The sequence below is a fragment of the Rissa tridactyla genome, chromosome 1 (assembly GCF_028500815.1).
Source record: "Rissa tridactyla isolate bRisTri1 chromosome 1, bRisTri1.patW.cur.20221130, whole genome shotgun sequence".
Taxonomy (NCBI): domain Eukaryota; kingdom Metazoa; phylum Chordata; class Aves; order Charadriiformes; family Laridae; genus Rissa; species Rissa tridactyla.
This window is the reverse complement of record NC_071466.1, coordinates 167,555,097-167,582,594: the sequence shown is the minus strand read 5'-3', so window position 1 is coordinate 167,582,594 and position 27,498 is coordinate 167,555,097. Positions and strand designations below refer to the sequence as shown.

Below are 27,498 nucleotides of genomic sequence, written 5' to 3'. Positions count from 1 at the left end.
CTTCACTGCCGTATTAATGGGCCTGTATTGAATTACAAGCAATATCTTCTTTGATTCTCATAAGAAAAATACAGTAGCACATTGCATGCTTACACAAAAAAAATACTTTGAGAACAAACCCAAATGGAATGCTAAAATGCTATTGCTTTGGAAATATAACAAATTGTCAGCAATAAACACAAAATCTCAACCATTTTGCTTAACAGCACCTCCTGCAAAACAGTGAGGGGGTTTTATCCTTGACACATTGGAATAATCTGTGTTAAATCCCTGGGGAAATGCAGAGAAGATAGCAGCCAGTTTGCTTCTCTTCCTTATCTGAATTCCAAGACCATTAGAAAGCTTATGGTGAAAAGCTGAAGTACATTCTAGCAGGAAAATATTTTGCCCAGAACCTTAGCATAAACGAAACATCTTCAAAGAATCTTTTTTAAACTCTCTCTCACATGAAGGTATTCTTGACATAAATCTTCTTACCTGAAACACTATCCAATGTTTTATTTCTTCTATAATATACGTCATGTGGTCATCTTTCACATTTTCTGTAAATCATCATTTTGATATCCTGTAATTGTTTATTAATAACAGTAGTAAAAACACCAAGAGAAACTCAGTAGGGAGCGTTCTAGGAGCTCTCTATCAATCCATGAAGATGACTCCCTGCCGCAAAGAGCCAGCAAGCTCATCTGAAGACTCAAGGAAAACAGAGAAAACCTAATTGTGAAAATAATTTTGAATGTTTGAAACTCTCTGTACAGCTGTGTAGTCATTTTTTTACATTTTAGAGAAATACAAAATAAGGACTTCAGCTTAGTCGTTTTCTGTTTCATATGGTACTTATACACCCTGTGTATGTTAATTCATTATGTATTTCTAGTCTTTCTTACTAAGCCCATTAGCATCTAATGGCAGTTGTTTCCCACTCTTGACATCTCATCCTTGCATATAACTCCCTCATTTACTACTAGCTCTCCTCAGTTCTCAGTTTCCTCTTTCCCACGCTTTAGTTCTAGCGAATTTCCAAAGCCAACCACTCCATATGCTTAGAGGCATATTAAACTTCTGTCATTTTTTTTTCTCTCACATTAAGTCACATCTTATGCTTCTGTTTCCCAGGGAGCCACAAATTAACCAAAAAAAATGTTCACGGATCAGAGCAGATAACCCAAGATAATGAAGTTTTTTTCTGGATGTCATGTACTAGTGCTACGCTATACTTTGCTATTAAAAGCAGGTAAGAAGAATTATTTCTGCCTGCAAATTGCTGCTCAGCTTCAACAAAAGAAGCAGCACAGATCTATCACTACTCTTTAATAATGTAAATTTATGAACTAGCCCAGTGTTTTGCCATCCATCCTCCTCAGCTATGGCTTTTGATGCTTATCTATTGCTTATATAAATCTTACGTAAATTTAACTGATAAGACAGGAAGCACAAACTACCTTGTGTTTGGTTATGTTCACTGAAAACACAGTAGAGCCATATTGCGTGTGGGAACACAAATGTTTAAAATACTTAGCTCTGCATAATTCTTGTTCTTTAGCTTTATGTGTGCACGTGAGCGCATGTGCATTTCTCTGTGGTTTACTGCAGGGATAAGTATTTTAAAGCAAGACGCTATGACTGTGTTTTCCATCTTTAAGTACATCATGCACATGGAAGAGGGGACGATGAGAAAACTTCTTTGATGATAGAGACTGCCAGACAGTCATTAGCAGCTCACCTGCAACCACCCAATATGTTTATTAGTGAGCTTGTTGTTTTAAATGGTAGCACAGAGTCTGGACGCTGAGAAAATCAGGATGGCTGGGAGCTCGGGCTGACTCCTCCAGAATGATAAAAATTGCTAATTGGAAAACTATTGTATGTTCTTTCCCGGTGAGTCTGTTCATGTAACCTGATTCTGGCCCAAAGAGGTTCTGATCCAGCTTTCAATACCTGAAAAAAACTATAAGTAAGATCTAACTACATTTTTTCCAGTAACTTCTGTCATTACTGCATCTGAATCAAGTGCTTAATTCATCCATGAAAAAAACACACCAAGAGATTTTGCAACTGACTTTTTGTTTTGAACCCCATAAAACTAGAAAGATCTCTCATTTTCAATCAACAGAGCAACAGACTTGCAACAGCTATATTGTAATTCATTATCTGAATACCATTTTGAATATCATTGCACAGAGAAACGTTTAACCGCATTTTCTCAAATTCTTTTGTCAAATTACAGCAGCGAATTAAAATCCATACAGCATACTACTTTTGGATGAATACTGCATTTTTAAGATCTCTACATGATATGAAGAGCATTCTTTAAAATAAGCAACGAATAACAAAAAGTGCAAACTGAGGTAGGAATCTCAATCAGGAGCTAAATGTACATAACCTTGCAATGACTTGATCATTTTGAAAGGGATCACAAATACCTGCCAATAACTATTTCAAGGGTGTAAACATTGGGGCTTCCAAAGTCTTATTTACATCCGTAGAAAACTGATAACTAGAGATAATGGTATGTAACTTTGAAATAATACAAACTGAATATGAAAGGTTTCTTGGCACCACCAGCTATTAGAATTTTGAACTGCCCTTTATGGAAAATGACTGAAACCTTATTCCTTTAAAAGTTAAAAACAACGAAGGACAAAATCCTTGAAGATGGCTTTAAGGACTCAAGCCCTGTTGGCTGCAGGCTGCAATAAAACCTTTTATAGCTAAGTGAATACTTCCCTTCCCCTCATCTTTATTGTGGTGCAAAATTCTGACCTTACTTCTATTAATAAACTCAGTATAATACTTTTCGCTCTTTTTTGAAATTGTATCATGTGTTTGAAATTGTATCACTGCATCTGTAAGATAGAAATGCAGTGGATTGCAGGGATATCCAGGCTAGCTCTGAACAACGTGAGGGGGGAGAATCAGGCAGAAGACCCAGGATGATGCTGCTGTCCTATTTCTGGCATATTAATCACTCGGATATGTCTATATGGCAGAGCACTGCATTTCCTCTTACACCTGAGAATGTTAACAAACCTGCTGTACAGGGAAAATATTTCTAAAATATTTCTGATCTTCAACATCCTTATAGCTAAAATGACTGCCGTTCAGTCCTCTTCACCTTTAACTATTAAAGCCAGTAATAAATGGAATACAAATGATGCTAGCCAAGATCTGATACACTCTTGGGAATTTTTATTGGAAATATCGACTCCTCACCATATCCTATAAAGCAATGAAGAAGCAGAAAAAAAAAAAAATATTTTAAAACATTTTAAAGAGGAATGATTTCTCCTTTGCACGCTGCTGAGTGGGGGAGTGAGTTGAAAAACACAGTATTCTTTTAAATGCATCAAAATAGTACTGCAGTCCTTGAAAACATTATGTAATAAATTCTGCAGCTTTATTTCTTTGCAAATAGGGAACACTTCTTTATGATTTTTATGACTACATATTTTCTTCAAAGTAAAGGCAGAAGTATTGCTTTACAACATTAACATCGCTGTTCGTTTGCTTTTATCTACCGTGAATTTCAAGTATTTTACATTGACCTTCAATCAACATAATGTTTTAAAATGCCATAAGCTAGAACTATGGGAGGTAGGGCGTGAGGACAGCAAATGCAAACATTCAAAACAATCAATTTATTGCAGTAAAACTAGCACAAATATTGTCTAGAAAACAAAATTTAAATACTCATAATGAAATTATTTTAGAGGAACTCCCTTTACTACAAATGGCAAATATTATTGCAGTGAAGGATGCCATCCTAAGACTGCATGTTTAGGAGGCCAAGTTCAAAATAGGATGTGTCTAAAATTTTTAAATTAATATAAAATTAAAGGATCTGAAAAAGGACATTATTTTAAAATAGAAATCCAGTTTTCTTGCAGGTTCACCAACACTTAAAACGTTTAACTGGTGAAATATAACCCTTTATCCAGGGCTCTTCTAAGCTACTGAAGGCAGAACAAGCTGTTGCCTAGGACAACAAAATATTTAGTGACTATTTATTTTATCTGTTTTTGCAGAGAACTTGCGGGCTGGGAAGAGAGGTTATTTTTTTAGCTTTTTTAAAGAGAATAAGAAGTCTTGGGTTGGGCTGCTTCTGCAGTACTCCCCAGAAAGGAGATCACATTCTGAAACTTGAAATATGAACCTTCTTATAGAACACTAAGATTTTTAGACAGAAAATCAGATGATAAGGCAATTTATTTGCTGCCTGAATGGAGGGAGATTTTGTTAGGCTACTTCAGAGACAATACCCTCTCTGGCACCAGGCAGAGTAGGTTGCTTTAATAAAAAAATGATCTTGCATTATAAATCAATCATTTGTGCTACCTAGTGTGTTACAGGACAAGAAAATGATCCTGCAGGTGGAATACAATAGGTGCTAAAATTGCTCAGCTTTGATTATTAGTGCTAAAAATTGCTGCCAATCACTATCTGATTATAATTTGTTTTGAAGAGAGCGTGGGGCAGAGGGAAAGAATAAAGAGAAAAAGAGAGAGGGGAAAAAAAGCTCTGGTTTTAAAAATGCTAATATAAGAACAAAGATTCACCTCAGAAAAGAGGTAAAAGTGATTGTTAAAAAATTATATCATTTTGATATGACTAAAATCCTTACATTTAAAAATAAATGCAGGCAATGGGAAACATTAAAAGAATTCTGCAGATTTCAATGGCTAGATTTACTGATCAAACACAGTTATTTTACTATCACTTTTTAATCAGAAAACAATAATTTTTTAATTATTATTGCCATAACATAAGGAAATATAAATATAGAATTAGGGAAATGATTTCAAAGTACTTACATAATCTCTTCTATTTAAATAACCCCTAAGTGCAAAACGACACCAGATGGATTATAAAAGGATCATTATACTACCAAAAAATAAATGCTGTGAAAGTGTCCACAGTGCAAATACTTTCTCTTTCTTTCTTTGCCATGTTGTATTGTAAACTCAATAAAGCAATGTATTTGAACTAAAAGAAGTGGTTTTCCTCCCACTTCTCCTGAGTCTGAGCACTGCCATGATCCGGTGTGGGAGTAGGAAGAGGTAAACAGTAGATGGTTTGCAGAAATTGCCACGGTTTATGTCATCTCCTGATCTTCTGCAAGAAGCAGCATAGAGGAAAGCGGATGATGTATTTAAAAATTATTTTGCATTATCATGAGGAACAGATGGAAGTTTGCACATCAAATCACTCAAAGGCTACGAGATCACTACCTATGCAAAATGTTACATGCAGAAACTGTACATCAGTTAAACATATGGTGAAGTTACAACACTGGCACATGGATTTGTTGAGGATAAAGAGCTTGCAACGAGATTTCTAGAAACATCCACTACAATACTACAACATAATAACAGTTTCTAAATGATCAGCAACATCCACAATCATTTACGAACTGAGTGACTGATGGAGATGCTACGAGCGTTCAAAGCAGAAAAAATCATTTGCAAATGCAAGATCCAATGGAGCAAATTTACTATATGATTGCAATCGGTAAGTATTTAATTCTTGCAAAAGAAACAAAGATGTGCATTGTTAAAACCCTCTTGAGACTTCTGTGGGTGCCCTGGGTGAAGGAAATCTACACAACTATTGTGTATGGAAAAAAATTTGCTATTTGTATAATATCTCACGACTTTTATGTACACGCAATGAACCTACTGATCCCATTTCAAAAGGAAATAGAGTAATTTAGAGACTTATCCTTTGTATAGCAGCTAACACATATTAATGTAATCTCATTTGCAGCATTGTTCTGCTAATGTAGAAGCAACTGAGCAAATCCATACACATGTCTTACCTCATGAAGAAATAATAGACCATGACAAAAGCTATTCAGTTTCAGACCCAACTTCAGAGTATTTGATTTGAAAGATATAAGCAACTATTCTGTTATCAAAAAACTGCTTAGTTCTGCTTAGTGTTTGGTCCTATTATTTATGCTAATTCAGGTAATTTTGCAAACAGATGAGCCAGAGAATTTGAATGGATATTGAAATTTTCCGTCATTATTTCCCCAAACCAATCAAAGTTGTTCATTAATCATTTCAAAATTGTAGTTATTTAACATAAAAAACCACCACAAATGTAGTAGAAAAGATTTTCTCAAATAGCTCAATGCATCCTATACCTTTAATACTAATTCATGAGAAGACCTTAAGTTCAGTTTGTCTGGCTGAGAACTTTAAAGACTCCCATGAAACGTAAAGGTTAAAAGGCTAGAAATATCTGTTCCTCAGTAAAACAGGCACATTTGTTTTTGAAGAATGTCAGGGAGATTCTCAAGCATCTTATGCTATCTAGAAATTTTGAAACACAAGACTTAAGGTCTTGCACCAGTACATCAATATGGTTGTCTCTACAGAAGTGGCATTTGCATTTGAAGTGTGACAGTCCATCGTTTAGCCTGCTGGAGAATTCTTTACTTTCAGTTATATACATTTATATATAAATACATACATACACACATATATGCGCGTGCACGTGTTTATATATGTAGCTGTTTTTAAAGTATTGGTTCACATAAATTAACTTCAAGTACTCTCTTAATCAAGTGCATTAGTAATAAGCTCCTGAATGTTTGGAAAGAGTGAAGGAAGAAAAAGTCGTACAGAGAACTTTCTAAACTCAACAGCTATAGAAGTTATTTTTAATAACAAAATACCTAATAAGTTGAGAACCCACAGCCTGTTGCTAATGCAGACTCAAAGTCTTGAAAGCTCTTGCGATTATCAAAATTGTTGGAGCCATTTAGAAAGCAACTACAGGAAGAGCGATGGCCATCATTATCAGTCAGCAGTGCCTCTGGGAGCTCAGAACGGCCTGTAGCTCCAAGCACTCTTAATTCTTTTCAGTGATCTGAAAGCTAGCACAGGCTAGGGAGGAAAAGGAACAGGAGTTGCAGATCTGAAGTCGCAATGTCTGAGAAAATGTTATTGAGCTGTAATGTTTCATTCCTCTTCAAAAACTGCCTCTGCAGAGTGGCACGCTTGGGAAATTAAGTAACAACAAGAGAAGAAGAGTTGCAGAGTAACTTGTCAAACAGAATCTGAAGGACAGCCCCCCTAAGAAAAAGTATATTTTCATACTATAGAGCATGGGAAATTAAGCTGTCAAGCAAGCACTGTACAAAATCCATCCATTTGCTGTGTATCACCCAATCAAGCTGTGGAGTTGCTATCTGCTTTGCAGGAGTAGATGGGGAGGCTGCTGAGTGAGACGCTAACCTGGTCAAGGAATCTGAATGCAGCATGTGGTCCATTTTAAAGTTCTTTAAGCAGAGACTGTAAGTTGTACTGAGATTGTAGGTGCACCAGTTGGCTAAGGCCTCGTGAGAGCTTTGAGACCTAAGTTCAATACAGAGGTTGCTATTGCTTAGAGCTATAGGCTCAAGCTAAATACGTAAATTAGACAGGTATAGCTGGCACTCTGTGTATTGGAGCCGTATGGATTAGGACTAGAAAGATACAGAGCAAGGATTTCTGGAAGTATGGGATGGCTAAATGGACTAAGACTCTTCCGTTTGCAAATGAGATGACTGAAAGGAGGTAGAAGTGTGCAAAATGAACCATAGCACGCAAAATAGAGAAGGAATTCAAGGATTAATTTTGCTGAATTGCTAGCAATGGTGTGTCGCTTTCCCCTTAAAACCTTATTGTTTTCTGAGGACTGCAGGGGAACAAAATTGATGACAATTTTTGAAGAAAATTCATGGAAGATTCATGGAAATACCGTCCTCTACGCCTGTCCCAGGCCAATTAGTAGTAATTCAATAATGCATACTAGTAGTGGACACAGATAATACAACCAGGAAGAGTTAAAGTGACTGCATATAAAGGCACCTCAATCTCAAAAGCCTATTGGAGTTCTTTGAAACAGTTAAAAACTATGTTGATGAGGTTGATGGTCTGCTTGATCTGCTTGTTTGCCTGGATTTCTAAAGCCTTTTGATGAAGCCACCCTTAAAAGGCTTTTAAGAAAAAAAAAAACAAAAACCAGTCATGCCATTAAGCCATAAGAAGAGGTTCTTTCATGGATAAGCAGGTGGTAAAACCAGGAAACTGTGGGAAAAAATGCAGTTTTCACAGTGGAAGAAGGTTCTTAGTAAATTAGATCTGTGAATGGACCTCTTCAATATATTCATAAACTCCATAGGAAAGAAGACTAGCAGTAAGATAACAAAACTTGATGATGACAATAACTCATTCAAGGTAAGAAAGACAAAGACCTGTTGGGAACAACTTGCCCAATTCCAGAAGTCCCTGACCTGAAAATGATTAATGACTAGAGGAATGCTATGCAGATAGTTCGTAACATGCTTCTCCTATCTGCGTAGCCTTCTGTGGTCATCTGTTTAAGGCCATTTTTATAAAGAGCACAGTGGGTTAGATAGAGCCTCTGATCTGTTTCAGTATGGCCATTTTCATGGCCACTACAGTACAAAACCTAGCGGACTGCAGTGAAATGATCATGTGTCAGTCTTTACTATATATATAGTCTTTACTATAAGTAAAGAATCACCTTTTCACACAGTATATAATTAAATTAAATTGTGGAACTTGTCGATGATGTTGTGGAGGGTCCAAAACATTTAGTTATTAAGTAATGGAAGTCAGTCCATTGGTAGCTATTTTCTCTCTCCAGTATCTTTGATCCAATCCTGAACAGCAATCATTATACCCTGATGTAAACCAGGAATGCAATTTGTGAGAGACAGTATCAAGAACACTTCCCCAAAAGCTCACAACCTGGACAGTAACTGAGTTTAAGAAACCATTGGGTAAACATTAACTTTACAGGAGACAAAGACTGAATCATACATGTGAAAGATGGATGTACAAAAATAGAAGAAGCTCACAGTGCAGGATGAACTAATTGAGAAGAAATGTAAACCAGGCCACTTACATGTAACCCTCCTCCCAGGAGTTCAGCTATCTGTGATTCAAGGCCTACTTTCAGTACAGCGCAGCTGTGCAACCGTTCTCAACTTTCTTCTGAGAAAAGTGCTAGGGTGTGAGAAGGAGCTGTGAGAGAGTGCACAGGCTGGAAGCATGTGAGATAAGAAAGGTAAAGTTGCAGACACTTCAAGGATTCAAGGATAACACCACTCACATGGAAAGGTATAAAATGCCAAGGAAAACAAAGGAAATCAGAAGACAGAAACTCAGCAACATCATAGATCAGCCTGTTCCAGGGAGCAACAGAGACCAGCCCTCCCCTACCTGATGACTACGTGCCCAGAAGACTTAGTGACTCATTTGGAGGGGGTTGATTTAATGCCTAGTTCATTAGTCCTACAATGTATTGTGTGTGTGTTAAGACAATAAATAACTTACTTTGTGCTTTTAAGCTGTTTATATCTTGCCTGAAGAATCTTTTTGGTAAAAGTTCCCTGTAGAGAGAGACTTCCCGAGGGGGAGGGTTACGTAAGAAATGCAGAATAACAGACAAGAATAATATGATTAGTCATGTAGAAGAGCATTTATACTTTAAAGCACAGGTGCACACTTTAGATGGGTTAGGGGATTTCAGAACATAGTGGACTTTTTTTCAGCAGATGATATGTATTTCAGAAAAGTTCCAAGTAGCTACAGCATTATATAAATGATATCCGAACCTGGGTACAGAATCTGACCTCTCTAATGAGCCAAGAAACCTGGGAGACAAACCTAGAATTGCTGGGAAAGCCAATGCTGGGAGAAGGCATTCTGAATCCCATGAAAAGGAAATTAGAATGATACTTCCCAGGAAGAACACACCTGAGAAAACGATGAAGAAAATGGATCTGGGAAAATTCTTGGTCTAAATGACAGAATTTAAAATTCAAAGTCTGGCTTGTTGAAAAAGGACTGAGAACGCTGGTGGTAGCTTGTAAGAAACACAAATGAATAACTTTCAAAATGACTCTTCTGATTCAAATGCTTTAAGTAATTGCTGCTTGAAGAAACATACACACTATATATGTATACATAAAAGTCTGAAAGAAACTAGCATGTAAGTTAGAGCAGACATTACCTTGCTGGAATAATTTGCAATAAATTGCAGGAAGCGGCATATTAAATTCGTTTCTTAATGCCAATGAGGAAGCTGGAGGATCAGAGAAGCTGAGGGAAGATGGCCTTTACCACCAGCGTCTCAGACCTTCTCCCTCTCATATGCTTGCAATTCTCCTTGCAGTTTTTCAAAAAATGTGTTTGCTTAGATAGTAACTTCCAAGGATGGTAAAACAACGTTGGAAATAAAGTAAGACTGTTCTTTTTAGGAAGATAAGAAGATTCAAAAGCTCTGATCATGGGAGTAAGGGGTAACTCACAAAGGTTAACTTTAATCATAGAATCATTTAGGGTGGAAAAGACCTTTAAGATCATAAAGTCCAACCCTAAACCTAACAATACCAAGACCACCACTAAACCACATCTCTAAGCACCTAGGCAGCCTGTTCCAATGTTTAACAACGCTTTCAGTGAAGAAATTTTTCCTAATATCCAATCTAAACTTCCCCTGGCACAACTTGAGGCTGTTTCCTCTTGTGCTATCACTTGTTATTTGGCAGAAGAGACCAACAATCACCTCGCTACACCCTCCTTTCAGATAGTTGTAGAGAGCAATAAGGTCTCCCCTCAGCCTCCTTTTCTCTAGACTAAACAATCACAGTTCCCTCAGCTGCTCCTCATAAGACTTGTTCTCTAGACCCCTCACCAGTTTTGTTGCTCTTTTTTGGATGTCCTCCAGCACCTCAAAGTCCCTCCTGTAGTGAGGGGCCCAAAGCTGAACACATTACTTGAGGTTTGGCCTCACCAGTGCCAAGTACAGGGGGACTATCACTTCCCTGGTCCTGATGGCCACACTATTTCTAATACAAGCCAGGATGCTATTGGTCTGTTTGGCCACCTGGGTACACTACCGGCTCATAATACTCCCAGGTCCTTTTCTGCTGGGCAGCTCTCCAGCCACTCTTCCTGAAACGCTGCATGGGGTTGTAGTGACCCAAGTGCAGGACCCGGCACTTGGCCTTGTTGAACCTCATACCATTGGCCTCAGCGCACCAATCCAGCTTGTCCAGATCCCTCTGTAGAGCCTTTCTACCCTCAAGCAGATCAACACTCGTACTAAAGCTAGTCTTCTTAGTATCTCTCTATGTCATTAGGAGAGACAAATAGGTAATCCAGATAACTAACCATAATTTAACCAGTTTGAATCATCCTCTGGATGATCCTTTCTTTCGCCATCCTTTATAGTTTCTAAAGGGAATTTAGGGAGGCCAGCTTCATTCAGCTGCAGGGAGATTTTCAGAATATGCTTTCTTCTTTCCATCTTTCAAAAAAAATGAACTGTTTGCTTTAATAGATTAATTGAATAGATTTATACCCTGAAGTAGAAGAAATGTATCTTGGCCACCATCACACATGGAAGTTCAGAGGCATGTGATAAGTCAAACTCACATTAGTATATAGAGATGCATTATGATAAAGGATGACCTTATTACTAGTTTAGATCTAGGAAAAAAAAAATCTAAAACTTCATGAACTTCATCCACAGACATGTAAGCTGATGATCACAGAAAGTTTAGAAAGAAGATAATAAAGAATTTTTAAGACGTAAAGAAGGGCTTGTGAAAAACCAAATGCCCCCTTCTCTTCCCTGTCCTTTCAGCTATGCTAGTTTACCTAATAGAAGATATTATCTCTACCTTCAAACCTGTTTCTTCCCCTCCAGAAGCCATGGATGATTTGATTTCCCAATGGCTTAATGGAAAGAAGCACCCAATATGAACTAAGGGATTCCTTGCACCAAAGCAGGACTGGCTTTTATGTTGAATTCAGTGGCTGCAACTGTTTAAACTGGTGGCTAAAATGAAAAAGTTATCGTATCTGTAGCCCTTGATAAATTTTTATTGCATATTTGGTGTAAGTGCAAATGAAACTTTTTGTTCCATCTACAACTTAAGTACAAAGAACCTCCAAACCGAGAGTACTCTGAATTCTTTTCAGGATGCTGAGTCTGGTTTTTCTCTCATTTTCCAAGTGCCTGGATTCTGACCTACTCAAGTCAGGAGTCCTATTCCAGAGTGGCTTTGACCTTTATGCATTCCTTTATGAAAAACTTTCTGTAATAAGCTCATGTTTGCCATCGCCTGAATGGGAAGTGAGACCTTTGAAATCGATTTCAGACAGCAGGCCTGCTCGTCAGAGATAAGAATCTTGTTCTGCCAGACTGCACAATGCTTCAGACCAATTTCTTGTCCATTTCTGAAAGATTACCCTCAATTGGAACAGAAAAATAACAGTAAATACTTTTCTAAGCTACAGATTTTCCCAGTGAACATTATTTCATTACAGTTAGCTACTACTGATTGGTGGGAATTAAATATATACTGACTGGACTAAAATAGAAATTCTGAGAACGTAGAACTGTTTCATTTACTGTGCTCTTGAACATCATAATCCAATAATATATCAGGTGGGAAAAATATTTATCTCTATAGGTATCTATATCCATACAAATATTTAAACAACTGTTTAACAGCTTCCTCTTGCAACTCATGGCAAAAGGGAGTGGTTTCCCAAGAAGTACAGACCTTAAACAGGAACATGATGCTAAGCTGTAAAGTTAGAGGGATATACACTGGTCTGCTTTATACTAATTTCACAGAAGTGTATTACTGTTAGCTTCAGTGCAGGTACTTCCCTTTTCCTAAGTTTTAGCAAGTTTGGAATCAAACCACAAACCTTTAATGAGGTTTTAATGATCCACTTGGGGGAGCTAAAGGGTAATTTGTTTCTGAATTGATTATGGCAAAATGTTTGGGAAGTAAAATTAAGTTACAGAAGACAATGTGAGCAGAGACTTCCACTTTTTTCAACTCAGTGCTGGTTGTTAATCTATATTAGCTTCTGGAAGAAAGGGTCCCCAGTTCTTATTAAAATTCCAGGCACTTATAGAAAAAAGACTCACAGTTATTAACAGCTCAGTAGCAGACACCCATGATAGCATCAAACATATCCTGACTTCAATTATACACCTACAACATCCATTGAAGGCAACATACATAACATGTAAGGCAGAGTTTGCTCTTTACTCTTAGTCTACATTTTTGTGCTAGTTAACATTACATATAATGTGACAGCAAGAAAAGAAATTCTAACATGCAACGGTTTTGTCTTTCAGTTAATGTGAAATACCTCTTTTTTTTTTTTCTCCTTTTTTTTTTTTCTCTTTTCTTTAGATGCTGGTCTTAGGCTATGCCTGCTTGTGCCTCATGCACCAGTTACTGTGTTGGAACACGGCTTCACGCCATCATTGTAGTCTCCGTTTCTCCAGCCTGGGACACACTGGGAACTGTTTCCCAGTATAAAGCTATATCAGCTGCTCTATCTTATGCTTGATTGCCCATGATTACTGGTAGCCCTTTGTCTGTTCTGGGAGTTAGGCACTAATTAGAGACAGAGATGCAGTATCTCCTATATTGGAAGGAAGAGCACAGCCTCTTGTCTGTGAAGAGCCAATACAATATGACATTGGGCTTTTCTCCATGTAGGGTTGCCCTAAAGTTCAGACAAACTGGCAATACAGTTGATTGCAAAAGCCACATCCAAAGCTATAATCATCTATCTTTTATAAAAGGAAACAACTCAGTTTCAGACACATAACAAACTTACATAAAAATTCTATTGGCAAAACTGTACTGTCAATGTCTTTACTGTTAACAGTACAAAATTCATCTAATTCCAAACTCTGCAGTGCAGTCCACATTAAAGTTTATGGTTGCCCATATGTGGGCATCTAATTTAACTGACTCATGTAAATAAAGTTTCAAGCTAAAGTGGTATGAAATAAAATATTTTGTTCCTTTAGCATTATTTAAGGTTTCCTTATTTTATGTTTAATTTAGCCAGAGCATGTGGAAAAACTAAAATGTAAGTATCTTTACAAGAAGTACTGTTGTTAGGCACTTTAAAAGCAAAGACATATGCTTTGTAGCTATAAAGTATGAAAATGTATTTTTAAATGTCATTCAGCATCCTGAAGCAGTGACACAATCATGCTGATTAAATACTGTGCTAAAGACAATGGCAAAGCAAATGAAAGCAAAGGGTACAGTCAACCCAGGTATAGGCATGAAAGCTGTAATCATTAACAGTACTTGATGTCAGTATTTCTAGTGCAATTTGCTTTTGTGCTTTCTCGTTTGATATGTAAGGGCAAGTACCATAATGTATTAAGGAGAAACTACTGCTATAAATTGCTCAACTTACATTAATTAATTCAATCTCCCAGATTTTTTTCACAAGGTCCATCGATGTATAGCCATTAATTAGAAAGGATTTGGTATAGTCACCCAGTTCAATGGAATCCAGCCATTCAGCTACAGAGGTGGGGTTGTAGCCATCGTGACCGATCTGCTTCATCTGAAAAACAACAATAAGGAAGAATTATTGGTAATATTCATGAAACATCTTTCAGAACAGCAGTTATTTGTATTATTTTCTTTGGGTTGGAGTTATCTTATTCTCTGATCAACATTTTTTAATGATTAGTACAACATGAGACAATTTTGTGAGCAAAAGCACTAAAAAACCTTAGTTTTCAATGGATCTTTTTCTTATGTCTGCTTGCTTTTCAAACCAGAATACACTAAGACTGCAGCACGTGTTCAATTCTTACTAGACATCAGAGAATCTATAAGTGAGGGAAGGCAAAAGAGTGAGAAAGAGACATTATTAATATCCTGACTGCAAAAAAATGTCAGATTTGCACCTAAGATTTTAGTCCAAGGAATGGATCTTTTGGTATCAAACTGCAAGTAAAAATATTGCCTTGGTTATATTATTCCTAATATATCTCTCATAGTAGTTTATCTGACATTTTATAATCGTTTGAAGCCACACTATGTTTTTCTGCCCCAGGGAAGGCTTAAAAATGTCTCTTTCCTCTACCTGGTCACAATTTTTCAAGGAATTCCTGCAAATTTAATATATTTTAGATTCCTCTCTGTCTGTAAAGTTGCTTGAGATCGGATAATCGAACCAAATATTATTGGAATGGAACTGACAGAATGACGTACACAGAAGCACACCACCTGCATTCACATAGTAACACAGGCACAGAAAGCGTAATCACATAAATCTTGTTTTCATAACAAACTAAGAAACACCACTGGCAACTTATTTTTCTGAATTTTGTTAAGCTACTAAGAAGTAAAGAGCTGCAATTTCTCTTTCACAACTGCCTCTCAGTGACACAACTGAAGATCTTCAAGCTAGCCGTTAAAGATAAAAATGTATAGAGCCTCTACCTGTGCAGCTTGTTACACCATACTGCTTTTATGAATTTTAAAGTAATTTGCAATAGTGGCAGAAGCAGAAGTATAACGAAGTAGAAAAAATTATGCAATAGCTTCGATTTTCAACAGTATTACACGCATATCATCTTTCTATAGAAAGTGTAGCTATGGCTAACTTGATAACACACTAAACTGGCAAACTGTTAAGAAGATTTAGAGGTTTAGAAACCTTGTGTTTTGCATAGGATCTCCCAACTGTGCAAGAGCGACACTGCGCACGGCGAAAGCCAGTCTCCCATTTCAGCCTGCTTATGTACGTTCCTGCTTTCCGAGAAACAAGGGAAGTGTGACAGAAACATAATGCTTTGAGCTTAAGTTTGAAGTGAGTGACAAAGTAATTTAAAAAGGAGAGAATTCTGATCTTAATATCTGAACCAATTTATTTTTCACAGTTTATCTGAAATACAATTTGAATTCAAAGCAGAGAAAAAAATTAAGGTCTGCATTTGAAAGCCGCAGTAGCATTCGTTGATCCGTCTGTTCAAACGCAGAAAGCCAGCATGTCATGATGTTGATCTTGGTTTCCTGCAGTATCAGAGAGGAGTGATGCAGGAACACCGCATCGTTGATATTACGGTTTACTCTTTGGTCTTTTGCTGCAAATGTCGGATATGAAATATTAATGGAAATATTTAAATGATGTAGCGAAATCATTATCTTAAATCATAAAAGAGAGACAAGAAAAATCACATCAATAACAATGGGAATCGTAGCCTTTCAGGTCACTTCTATAACAAAGGAGTCACATTAGAAAATGAGAATTCAGATTTGTTGTTGAACTTGACATTTTGGAATTTTTTCCAATCAGTTTCATCCTGATTTAGAATGAAATTCTTAGATGTAAAACGCATGGCAAATTCTTCTTTCATTGTCGTTCAGACTTACTTCAAATCTTAGGCCGACAGTAGCCTGTCCAGCAGCCTGCAAAAATGTTGGAGGACCCTGGTAGCTCTGACTCCTGAAAAGTTTATTTCAAGAGCTGATTTGAAATGAAGTATGCTTAAACAACTGACACTTGAGAAGATTGGACCCGATAAACTGAAGAAGAAAAATATAATAGAAAGAAATGAAGAAGATGTACAGGGCCCACAGGGAACACATGACTTTTGAAAGATATAAGGTATTTTTGTTTTCTTTCTCTAACAAAGAAAAGTGAAGCACCTTTGAAACAATTTTCAGCATACCCAGATGGTGCATGTTATGCAAATGATTTCTTTTGCTCATTACTATTTGATCTTTATGTTTAATAAATCCTGATTTTAGCATGAACTTTTTTTTTTTTTGACCTGCTGATTGAGAAATCTCATGCAGTCTGGTCCACAATTCCGGTAACCCATCCGGCTCTATAAAAAGCAAACACAGCATGGGAAGTTTCTGAATTCTCAATTCCCACTGGAGATTTCTGTCAGAAGGGTTGTTAAATTAGATATCACTCTACTACGGTGTGTTGCAAAGGGCTGCAGGCAAGCAAATGCAGGTGAATCCAATAAGCAAAAGACTGGGAACAACTGAAATGTATGTGACAACATCACTCTTTGGATTTGGTGCCAATAGACAAAATTGTCACCGTGTCACTCAATAACCTGCATGAAAATACATTGCCCTGTTGTTGGGCAGCAGCAGGCTCTGCAACCACCTTCCCTCTCCCTGCCCCAGAAATTTGGCTGCCTGTGTTCAAGGCCATGTCGGGGATGCTGCAGCTGCGTAACTTTGGATCAGCCCCGTGTGAGAAAGAGCAGTGAGAAGCCTGGTTGGGGCCACCCCACCTTCTGCAGGAGCTGCACGTGAGCTCAGGTCCACGTCCCTAACACTCACCCGAGCTATGCCATAGGTACATCTGCGCCCAGCCATGCACCTTGCTGATCCTCACCCACTGACTCACCCTCCTGAATTGACCTTGTCCTATCCTTGTCCCTGTGGATTTGTCCTGGGACTTGGCTGTCTGCTGTCACTGCCACCATCCCTGCCCTGCTCGCCTTCTGTGGGTGCTCCCTGCCTGCCCCATTGTCCCCCCTCTCCTCCCAGACCACCTGCCCGAGCAGGGCAGCCCCCTCCTGCTGCTCCTATCGCAGAAAAATTATCTCAGAACTAAAATATTTGCCAGCAATTTCAGCACAAAAGCAGTATTTTGTTTTGTCATGAATGAAGAACCAATCTCTTATCCAAAACAGATTTTCTAAAATGTGCCTAATATATGAAAATTATTAAACTTTTAGTATCCATCCTCTTGTACGGAAAGTTCTGTTCTGTCTGTTAATAACATCAACTAGCTTATCAACTGTCATTCATAGATGGCTGAATGTTTTCCTTTCAAATATTTATTGACAGACAGATTGGTTATTTAGACGTGACAGTACCATTAATAGTATATGCTTTCATATAAAATGCCATGGAATTTTTAAATAAAAAAACCCCAACACTTTGAAATATCTGTCTGGAAGTGCTGCCCCTTTACTTTATTAGGGATCCAGCTCAGTTGCATCTTATCCCAGTCCTAGTTAATAGGTCATGGCTTTTGGACTGTTAGTATTCTTTTTTCATACTGCATCATGACCTTAGGCCCCTCTCACAGATCATTTCCACCCTGCAGGCTTCCTTGCCGACACTATTTGCTGATCGATTTTTGTTTCTGAAAGAAAAAAAACGTCCTATCTGCTGACTGCATTTCCATGTATAATATTTCAATCATTTTGCATCAGCTACAACACGTGCACCAGTGGTGTCAAACATCTAAGCAGCTATGTGCATACTGTTTGACTCAGAGCAGTATAAAATCTCCAGGCTTCAACTCATGACAGCCTTTCAAATATTAACTGCTCATAAATAGGGGCAGTATTGTTCTTCCACAGACACTGCTACTAGTTCATTCTGTTGTTATCTTTAAAGAACAATATCGGCGTGAGCTGTTTCATTGCAGATGATTTTAGCATGCCGACTATGGAAAAGGCTAGGAATGAAGCCCATAGGATTTAGAGAAAAATAAATGTTTAAGAAAATATGATATAAACGAAGCATGGTAGAAGACACAAAGCACAGGAGATTTCTCTCCTAGGTCCTATTGAAATGAATAGAAAGCAGAAGCCAGAATGAGCTGTTTCTCATAATAAGATAGTAATGTCAAGTAGCATCCTAATGGGTTGAGAAAGCATTTATAAGAAACCGTCCATACATCAGTCTTTTTGCAACTGCATCACTGCTATATCTATGTAGTTTTTCACATTGGGATAGGAGGTACTTGAGTTTTTGTCTCTGAAAGGTAGCCAAACAAATAGGAACGGAGCTTCAAAGTAATCACATATGCACCGGGAGCACCAAGGTGAATTCAGCAACATGGACTATTACCAGTTTTCTCTGATCTTCTCAGGCAGATGGGGAACTAATGCTATTTTCTCCACAGGTAATATCACTATCTGGTGGATCTCAACACTGCATGTATTAAAATGAAGCTTTTAATCTGCTGTATAAAGAGGAAGAGTTGACTTGACTTTTACAGCTTTTTAAATGATGGCTATGATTACAGTGAATTTAAGCTTTTGTTGGTTTGCAAGAAAAATTTTTAGCAAGCCCAGAATGCTTTCTTTTAAACTGCTGGCCTAGCGGAGAGATTTAAGCAGCACTTTTGGGAACTTGTATCAAACTACCAGCTACCAATCTGGATGATTGTAATGGGGGAGGTATCACTTCTTTTTTTCCTGTCTTTGTGAGTTGTCTGTTTTATATTATGTACTTTGCAAATGTGATCAGTTGGACTCATGCTCTTGGAAGAGGAGATCATTCCTCCTCTGACGCAGTGAAAGAAAAGGCTCAGGAGCGTGACAGCTGTGAAGACCACAGGGCCTGGCTGGCACAGGGGCACCACGTGGAGCTGCTGCCTGCAGTGCCTGGGCAGAAATTGAGCCTGTGGTTCGGGGGCAGAAAGGCAGCTCTGACAGGGGACGGTCACAGGTCCCTAAGGACCGGAGAATACTTTGCATTTGCTGGTGTTGAGAAAGCCACTAAGTGAAAATGAGGACTTGCCTGCAAAGACACAGTGGGTGAGGAAGAGCTGTATATAAACCTTCTAGTTTTCTATTCTGTCTACCTCGTCACATATTTAAAAAGTTAACTATTCAAGCTTGTGTTCTAATAATGCTTGACTTTTCTTTCCACTAATCAAAAGCCTTCCGTCTTCTTGTGGAGTTTACTATAAAAAGACAGTACAGGCACATTGACTTCACAGCACCGCCTGATTCAGGATCTTGCCTCAACGGTAAATCCAGAATACCATGAACTGAGTTCAGAGTTTCCTACCTAAGATTGCCAGCATTTGTTGTTGCTTCTATAATGATTTTATTATCATCCACCTTTTTTTTTGTGATGGTCAGAAACCTCATCAGTCTCCTCGGCTTCACAGAAGATCCCACAGGGTGCTCACTAGAGCCCCAAGGAAATGATGCTGTTCATCAACCTGTGCTGTAAGAAAGTTGAAAGCTTCCTGACAGCAGGATAGCCTGGTGTCAGTATGAGGAGGCTGCTGACCTCATTACCGCTGCGAGGAGTCCAGAGGTGTCTAACTATGCTTCTGCGCAGCGCCCAGCGGGCCGGCTGCAGAAGCAACGAGAGACAGATGAAGAAGGAGGCAGGGCCAGTCGGAAGGAAGACACTGCTTCCATGGATAGGCACTGTTATGTACCTCATTCTTGCAGACCCTTTCTAGGTGTTCAAGTTGCAACAGACTGTGGTGACTGCTGGAACCTCTTCTGTTCTTCCCACAACTGCAAGTGCTGCTCCTGACTGTTTTATTAGGCCACACTGGCCAGTTTCTGTCATTGCTAGTCCATGGTGGGCTGTGCCACCCCTCGGGAATTGTTTGTGTCACTACGATTTTCAGCTTTTTTTTAATGCTGGATGTCTCGCTAGCAAGTGTGTTCTCTGGGGGTCTCTGGACACCTTTGAACCTCTGCATGTGAGACAGCTGCAGAGAAGTTGGCCATGGCACGCTGTGCGGGCAGAGATCATTTCTGAGGCTACAGCGGTACAGCTGGGGACCCTCTGGGGCACAACGCCTTGAATACAATGTACTAACAGCCCAGCATAAGGCTGAAAGGGGAGAGTCATTCTCTGCATGGAGTGTTTCAACCAAAGGCACAGGCACAGGGTAGATGAATCATTTCTCTTGATAGATGAAAAGTGGGAGGGGATGGGACAAAACCTCGTATCGCACTGGAGGAGGGGGAGGAGGACATAGGGAAGGGTTTCTTGCTGAGAGGGAACATAGAAAAGTACCCTCTGACCTAGTTATACCTGAATCTCTCGCTGTCTTCAAGTCTAGCTCCTCCTCCCTCCCCAAGTCCTGGCAGTTGCTCACGTAGGCCTTGTTAGCCTTTCATTCCTCCCACCTCACCATCTTCTAGCAGCCACTTCTTTATAGTGAAATGGGTTGCACAGTTTCTGGATGGCACTGGCACAGCCACACACCAGTAGGCAGGCAAAGGCAGAATAAACATATCCATCAACCCAGTGCTATTGAGGAGTGAATGGATGAAGCAAGTACCCCTCAGAGGCCATAAAGACCTTCGTGTGGAGGTGGGAGTGGGGATACAAATTTGTTGCCACAAGGAGAAAGAGATCAATTTCTTTGTAATCTTCCCCTTACATTTGAAACACTGCAAAAGACATTCAGTGTTGATCATGTCTTCCTTGTCTTACTCCAGTCACTCCTAGTTGGTCTTCCCTTCATCCTGGAAGGTGCAGCGGCCTGCAGACAAGGGCCATCCTCGATGCTCTGAGCAGATTCAAAGAGAAGACAGGGCTGTGCTTATGGATGTTGAAGAATCCGATCTTTGCTTTTTCAGTCTGTTAAGAAGTTTAAAAGACTTAACTGTGTCCTTGCAGGGGCTGTGCAGAACACAGCCCAGACCTTAGTTTGGGAAACATTGGAAATGTTTGTGTCCAGTCTGTCATGCAGCCTGCTATCTTGCAGGCAGATGGCCAAAGCCATAGTCTAGTTTCATACAGTATGAGACAGAGTCACAGTGAAACTGGGCATTTGTTCCATTTCTGGATATGTATGGTCTCATGACCTGGTGATGCAGAGGGTGCACAGCATTTCCCATGAGGTGGACAGCATCCAGATGCTGCTAACACTACTGCTGCCCATAGAGAAACTGCTAGTGTTCCCTCTGAATCCAACACTGGAATTATGGACCGTATAGGTATCGTAATTCCTTTTGATGACCTGAAAATACGTTCATAAATATGTCTCAATGAGTAAAGGCGTGGGACAACTGAGCGGGAGTCTTTGCGGCTTATAGCTGCCTGCAGACAGGTTGCAGATGAGAATGCGGATCCCATCAAGAGCCCTTATGTAGCTCATGAACACACGAGGGGTGAAGGCCTGAGGCAGAACAGCCACACCAGCAAAGACTCTCAGAAAGCAACTATCCGTGTCTTTTTTCTCAGACAAAGGATGCACAGAAGATCCAAGTCAGATCATTCAGGTTGTCATCCTAGTCTAGTTGCCATAGAAAGAGAATAGCACTTCCTCTCATACAGCATATTTCCTTCCCTGCTGACTATTCTCAGAGTAGGCAGTAGGCAATATGTAGTCAACCACAAACAAGAAAGTACAAAAGAAGCTGGAAGAAAAATAAGACCTACTGTATGGGCACTGGTGGCAGGACCAGTGACATACTACTGTTATCTACATGAGACAGATAAATGACAGCATGTCATATCTAGAGTGGCTCACTGATAGGCTAAGTTAAGAAGGAAAATGGTTGTGAGACTGCTCTGATCAGACAGTTTTGAAGCACATGCATGGAGGGGACGTCTGGTCTATGGGACCAGTCTAAAGCTAGTCTGAAGTAAACACATTTAATTGTAGCACGGATGTATCCAACTGCCTTGTTTTACTGATCCATTCCTACTGTGCTGCATTACTTAAATAACGTCGACTACACCTTTGCTTTTCAGAGTCAAAAAATTCATGTGTTATGCTGGATTCTAACACTTTTTCTGTCCTTATGGTTAAAGGTCTTATAAGCACTGTAATGAGCAGGTGAGTGGCCTCCTTCCAAACCAGGAAAATAATTACCAGAGGCATTAGAAGAAGGAAAAACAGGAAGGTAGAAAGCACCTCCTTTGAATTCTGTTTTTCATCTTCACTTCCAGTGAGATGAAAAACCAACGAGTCATAGCCAGAAAGGGTCACAAACGTTAGGATACCAGTTTGCAGCATCTCCTAGTTTGGAGAGTCTTTAGGAATGGAAGTTGGAATGATCTACTTTTTAGCTGTGCTGAACGGGAGGGAATTAAACACCAGGATTCAAATTAGCTTGCTAAGCTCTAGGATGTCTAAGCCAATAGCAACAGCAAACATATGATGTGGTCTTTTTCTGTTATACGTACGCAGCATAGTTAATGTGCACATGCACAGGAGTTCTGTTTTCCTAAATGCCAGACTTACTGTGTCTGCACAAAAGAGTGTTACGTATGAGTAATAGATCCAGCACTTTTTGGAAGCACAGCTTTCCTGCTCATGTAACACTACTCACAGAGAGCATGTGCTCATATCCTACTTCTTGTCTGGTTCTGCAAAGCACCCAGGAAAGAGGCTGGCTGCCTGCACAACACTGCTACAAGATTCCCAAACTTGCTTTATGCTGAGACCTGTCTGTGCAGGAAGGAACAAGCTGCATACTTTAAGAATAGCTCTGAAGCCAAGAGAAAGCCGCTTTCGGCTAACATCTTTCTTCCATCTGTCAAACGAGAGAATGTGTTCCCATTATGCGCTGGGAGAAGGAGCCATACACTGAGCATCCCACACAAAACCAATCCTTTTTCATAGCTAAGTTCTCAGATAAGCTAGGATAATTCTTATTTTCTAAAACATTTTAGTTTTTGAAGAACCCATTGAGAAGTCACTTCCACAGAGGTTTTGGATACCAAAAAAACTTGACAATGCTCCTTAGGATTCTTATGTCACTTAATTGTGGCTAAAATGTTATGTCATGACTGCTGTTACTTTTTTAGTCAATTAAGCATATCCTGCACACAATTTCTTTCTTAATATTAATTTTTTTTCTTAAGCCCTTGTACTTGCAATTTCAGTATCTTTTTTAGACATTGCCTCTATTCTTGACACAGCTGAACTTCCTTTTAATAAAACATATAAAATCCTTCTCCAAACATTTATTGATTTCATTCTTTTCACACAAAAAATCCTAAATGCAATATCAAACACTGCTAAGAAAGTTGCTGTAAGACTGACATCACATATAAAATATTTCCATTCCAAGAGTTAACTTTACAAATGATATTTCTACTGGAGTGTCTTAACCTTATCTAATAATAATAAGCCATAAAGTGCTCTAGTTAATATTAATGTGAAACTTGAATAACTTAAATTACATTAGTGCAAGATAAGAATTTGGGCTACTAGCTCTAATCCAACAAAAATAAAAGGTATTTTGAAAAGCATAAATCTAACTGAAAGACTCCAACTCTGTCAATCTCTTACAAACATACCAGTTTACCCTCTTATGAAATGTTCTCCTCAAATACAGAATCACCAGGGAAAAATATTTTGAGCAATCTGGGTAAACATACCTTTTCATACTGGTTAAACACTGCATAAGAAACTACAATGATCAATTCATCTACATTTGGACAGGTATGTGGGGTTTTTCCTATTTAAAACTACTTCAAGCTCTGGAAAGTGGTTCCTAAACATGCTACTGATATTTAAAATATAAAAACTCATCACTCTTTAGGAAGCCAGCAATTATAAGTAAAAAAAGACAGTCTTTCTTTTCAGCCACTAAATGTCTGTTACATTTTCAGGCTGAAGAGATGAATATTGATGAGAATAACAAAAAGAGCTTTTAAAAAAGACACTTTTAAAACCTTAACAATAGATTTGTTGCTTGATTTTTACCCTGTAAGCTTATTCAATACTGCCTGTGTATTTGCCTCTAACAAAGTGTTGTTCCATAGATGTTTTTTAAAGCACTTAACTTCCACCTCAAATTGTGAGTTAAAAAGTATCACAAGACAGGAAACATTAATAGTAAAACTAAAAATAACATCATCAGCAATGCTATTAAGTACTAAAACACAAGGAGTCATCAAGTTTTAAATTAAAGGAGGAACAGAAAAGAGGTACATATTCAAAACAAACAAATGAAAAGAATTTTTATCTAATGAGATTCAAATTAGTGAGACTCCAATTATGGTTTGAGATCTTAAAATATTTAGACAGTATGCACTATTTTGAATGCAGGATGACAGAGCTGAACTTATCAACAAACAAATAGATGTACAGAAATGTTTCATGGCTCCTTGCAGGATGTGAAAGGTTTTTTGATTTTCAGCAAGCTCTTGTGAATACAGCAAGGGTGGGTCATATTAGGTATATGACCATTCCAACAGCTGTGCCTTCAAAAAGTGTGGGTTTTGAATAGGAATTATGTATTTTTACTATGCAAACTCTGAGCCATTTAAGTGAAGAAATAGGATACACAGCTTCTGCTTTTGACTGCCTTTGGTTTCATGTGTTCTTGCATCAAAGACACGTTAAGAACTTGCTCCTTAAGCACTCTTTCCTAGCTCAACCGGGAAGCTTCTGAAGACTCCCTCAGGCTTATTCAAGCCCATGCTGCAAGCCATCCTGTGCTACTTTATCATCTTTGGTTCAGAAGATGTTGATTCTTCCATGTAACCACATAACCAGCTTGTTCTCAACTGCTTTCAAGAGTACCTCTAGATGTTGGTTATGCCCTCCTTTCTCACATTAAGCACATTTTTTAAAAGGCCTCAGTTGGAGTTTTATGACAGAATCTGGCTCTCAGCATTAGTATACTCTCCAAAAGCAGATGTTATTAACAATGTTTCCCTAAACACCAGTTGCTGAGCACAGATAGCACTAAAATTATGATATATTAAAAATCCATTCATTAATTTTGAACAATTTAAACAAGAATACAAAGAAGCTGATCTAAGAAGTATGAAAAACAGAAAAAATATTTCATCAGCAAAGAGCAGGAATTAAGATTATAAAATTTTGTTTGAATTATAGCATTGATGGAAAATTCATAAATTCACTGTTAAACCCTAAATATCTATTGTAATCCATCACACGCTACTTTTATATACCCTACTACTTGTACCATTTATCTCACTTGTCTAATACAGTATGTGGAACATTATTGTCTTTAATAATCTTTGGTATTTCAGTCCACAGATTCGTCTTGTAGTATATAGGGATTGACTAGCACATCCAGATACAGAAATTGTTCATGACTTCTCATTTTTCACGAAAGAAATCAAGAAATCCTTGTTCTCTTTTACAAGTGATCCATAAGAACTTATCTAGTAAACCACGATGCACCAAAAAGCCTTTTCCAGCAATGTCAGCCTCATGCTCTGGACTGAAAAGCCCTTTAATAGCTCTTCTCATTCTCCAGTGTTATCAAATGCAAGCAGACTAATCTCTGTTTACCACATTTATTCCACACATGCTGCTCCCAGAGCACTCCACACACACTACACCAAGTTTTATTCCTGCCCTAGTATCTCGCACTAAAGCATTTGCATTACATGTGGCAGCCTTCTGAGTCTTACTGGTCTCTACTCCTCATTCATTCTCCTTACACAGCTTCCCAAAACCAAATAGTAAATTTTCATGCTAGTCCCACTATCTCTATTGTTTGGAATGCTAGCAGAAGCCTCCACGGATATATTCTGGTATACAAAATGTAAGAACCATCCCTTTCTACTACTGATTTTAAAATCTATACTTTAATCAGCTAGCACCAAAAATGATGGGAAAAATGACTGCAAGTTATTCTGTCCACAGCTGAGAAATTCATGTACAAGACAATAAATCAAATATGAAGCCTGCAGGAAATCTCCACCTCTTACGTGAAAGGCAGGTATTAGGAAAACAATCTTTCAGCAAAAGCTTTTAAGAATACTTATATAAGGGGCAAAGTTTTTCCAGGCCAACTGCTATATAAAGACAAACATCTGTGGTTTATTGACAGCCTTATTTACACATATGTAACAACAGTCTATAAACAGATTTAAAAGCCAAAAATAACCAAAATAAATTCTAAAGAGGCATCACTTCAAATTGTAGATTTTATTCTCCTTTGTTTGTCAATTACATCTATACAAAGTGGGTCCAATGCAATGACATTACTTTATGCCACAGTTGCATATGCAAAAAACATGTCTACAAAACCAGCAGAGAGTTACGTTTATCTCCATTCAAAAAAGTGTCTTAAATAATGTGAAAGCTGTAGGTGTTAGTTCCCTCACTTGGATAATAACAGAAACTATACCTTTGGGAGAAGCTGGATTGCTTGGAGTATTCTCTGTCTGTGTCCAGAGTTAAGGATTCCTATTTCCAAGAGATCCTGGTCTTCCATTACGTTGCTTCCCTAAAAATGGAAAAAAAAGTAGAATAAAAATTAAAAAATAGCAGATGCCTTCAATAGCCGGAAACAAGCCCTTCTGTTGTGTTTAAAAGAGAACACTTTGCTTAACTTAAAGTATCTGACCAGAATCATAAATTACCGATGATTCCATCCATTTTCATGACAATAAAATATGGTGGAAGGTGCTCAAGCACATGGACAATTACTATACTGCTGGCAGCACTGCCAGTGGAGAAACTGTAGCTCCCACTGAAGCCAAATACCAGATGTGAACCTTCCTTCATTTGACTGGAACCAAGGACATGACTACAGAAATGTTCAGAAACTCTTTGTTTTTTTCATTCCCCTCCTAGCTCACCCAGCTACACATTATGTTCAATTTTTCTCCACACTGGGAAGTACTTAACACAGAATAAGATAAGCACAGTGGATGAGGATAAAATTATTTAGTTCTTTGCTAGTAAAATGGTGAAGAAACCAAAGAGGGGGAGTAGTATCAACAACCCCCATACAACCCTCATCCCCCTGAATTCAACTGTATCAGTGCAGTCCTAACTTTACCCGTCACTGCTCTTATCTCCCTGCTTGCGGGCAGGGCAAATAACTCCTAGCATGCAAACAGCTGAAAAAGACCATCTATTCAAACAATACATCAAATAAGTTCCCACAAACGTCCATAAAATAAGCTTCCACAATGCAATTTGTCTATTCTTGGGAGTT

At 38.4% G+C, this 27,498-nt stretch overlaps 1 protein-coding gene across 1 annotated transcript in view; it reads right to left on the bottom strand.

Annotated features, from left to right (window-relative positions):
• The window catches only part of ANKS1B (ankyrin repeat and sterile alpha motif domain containing 1B), a 449,659-nt gene that overhangs the window by 142,743 nt on the left and 279,418 nt on the right, over positions 1 to 27,498 (bottom strand). Inside the window, exons 16-17 of the mRNA XM_054199351.1 lie at positions 26,683 to 26,781; positions 14,271 to 14,423 (exon numbers count right to left, since the gene is read on the bottom strand). Coding sequence (XP_054055326.1) covers positions 14,271 to 14,423; positions 26,683 to 26,781 — 252 coding nt within the window. The remainder of the gene's footprint in view (positions 1 to 14,270; positions 14,424 to 26,682; positions 26,782 to 27,498) is intronic.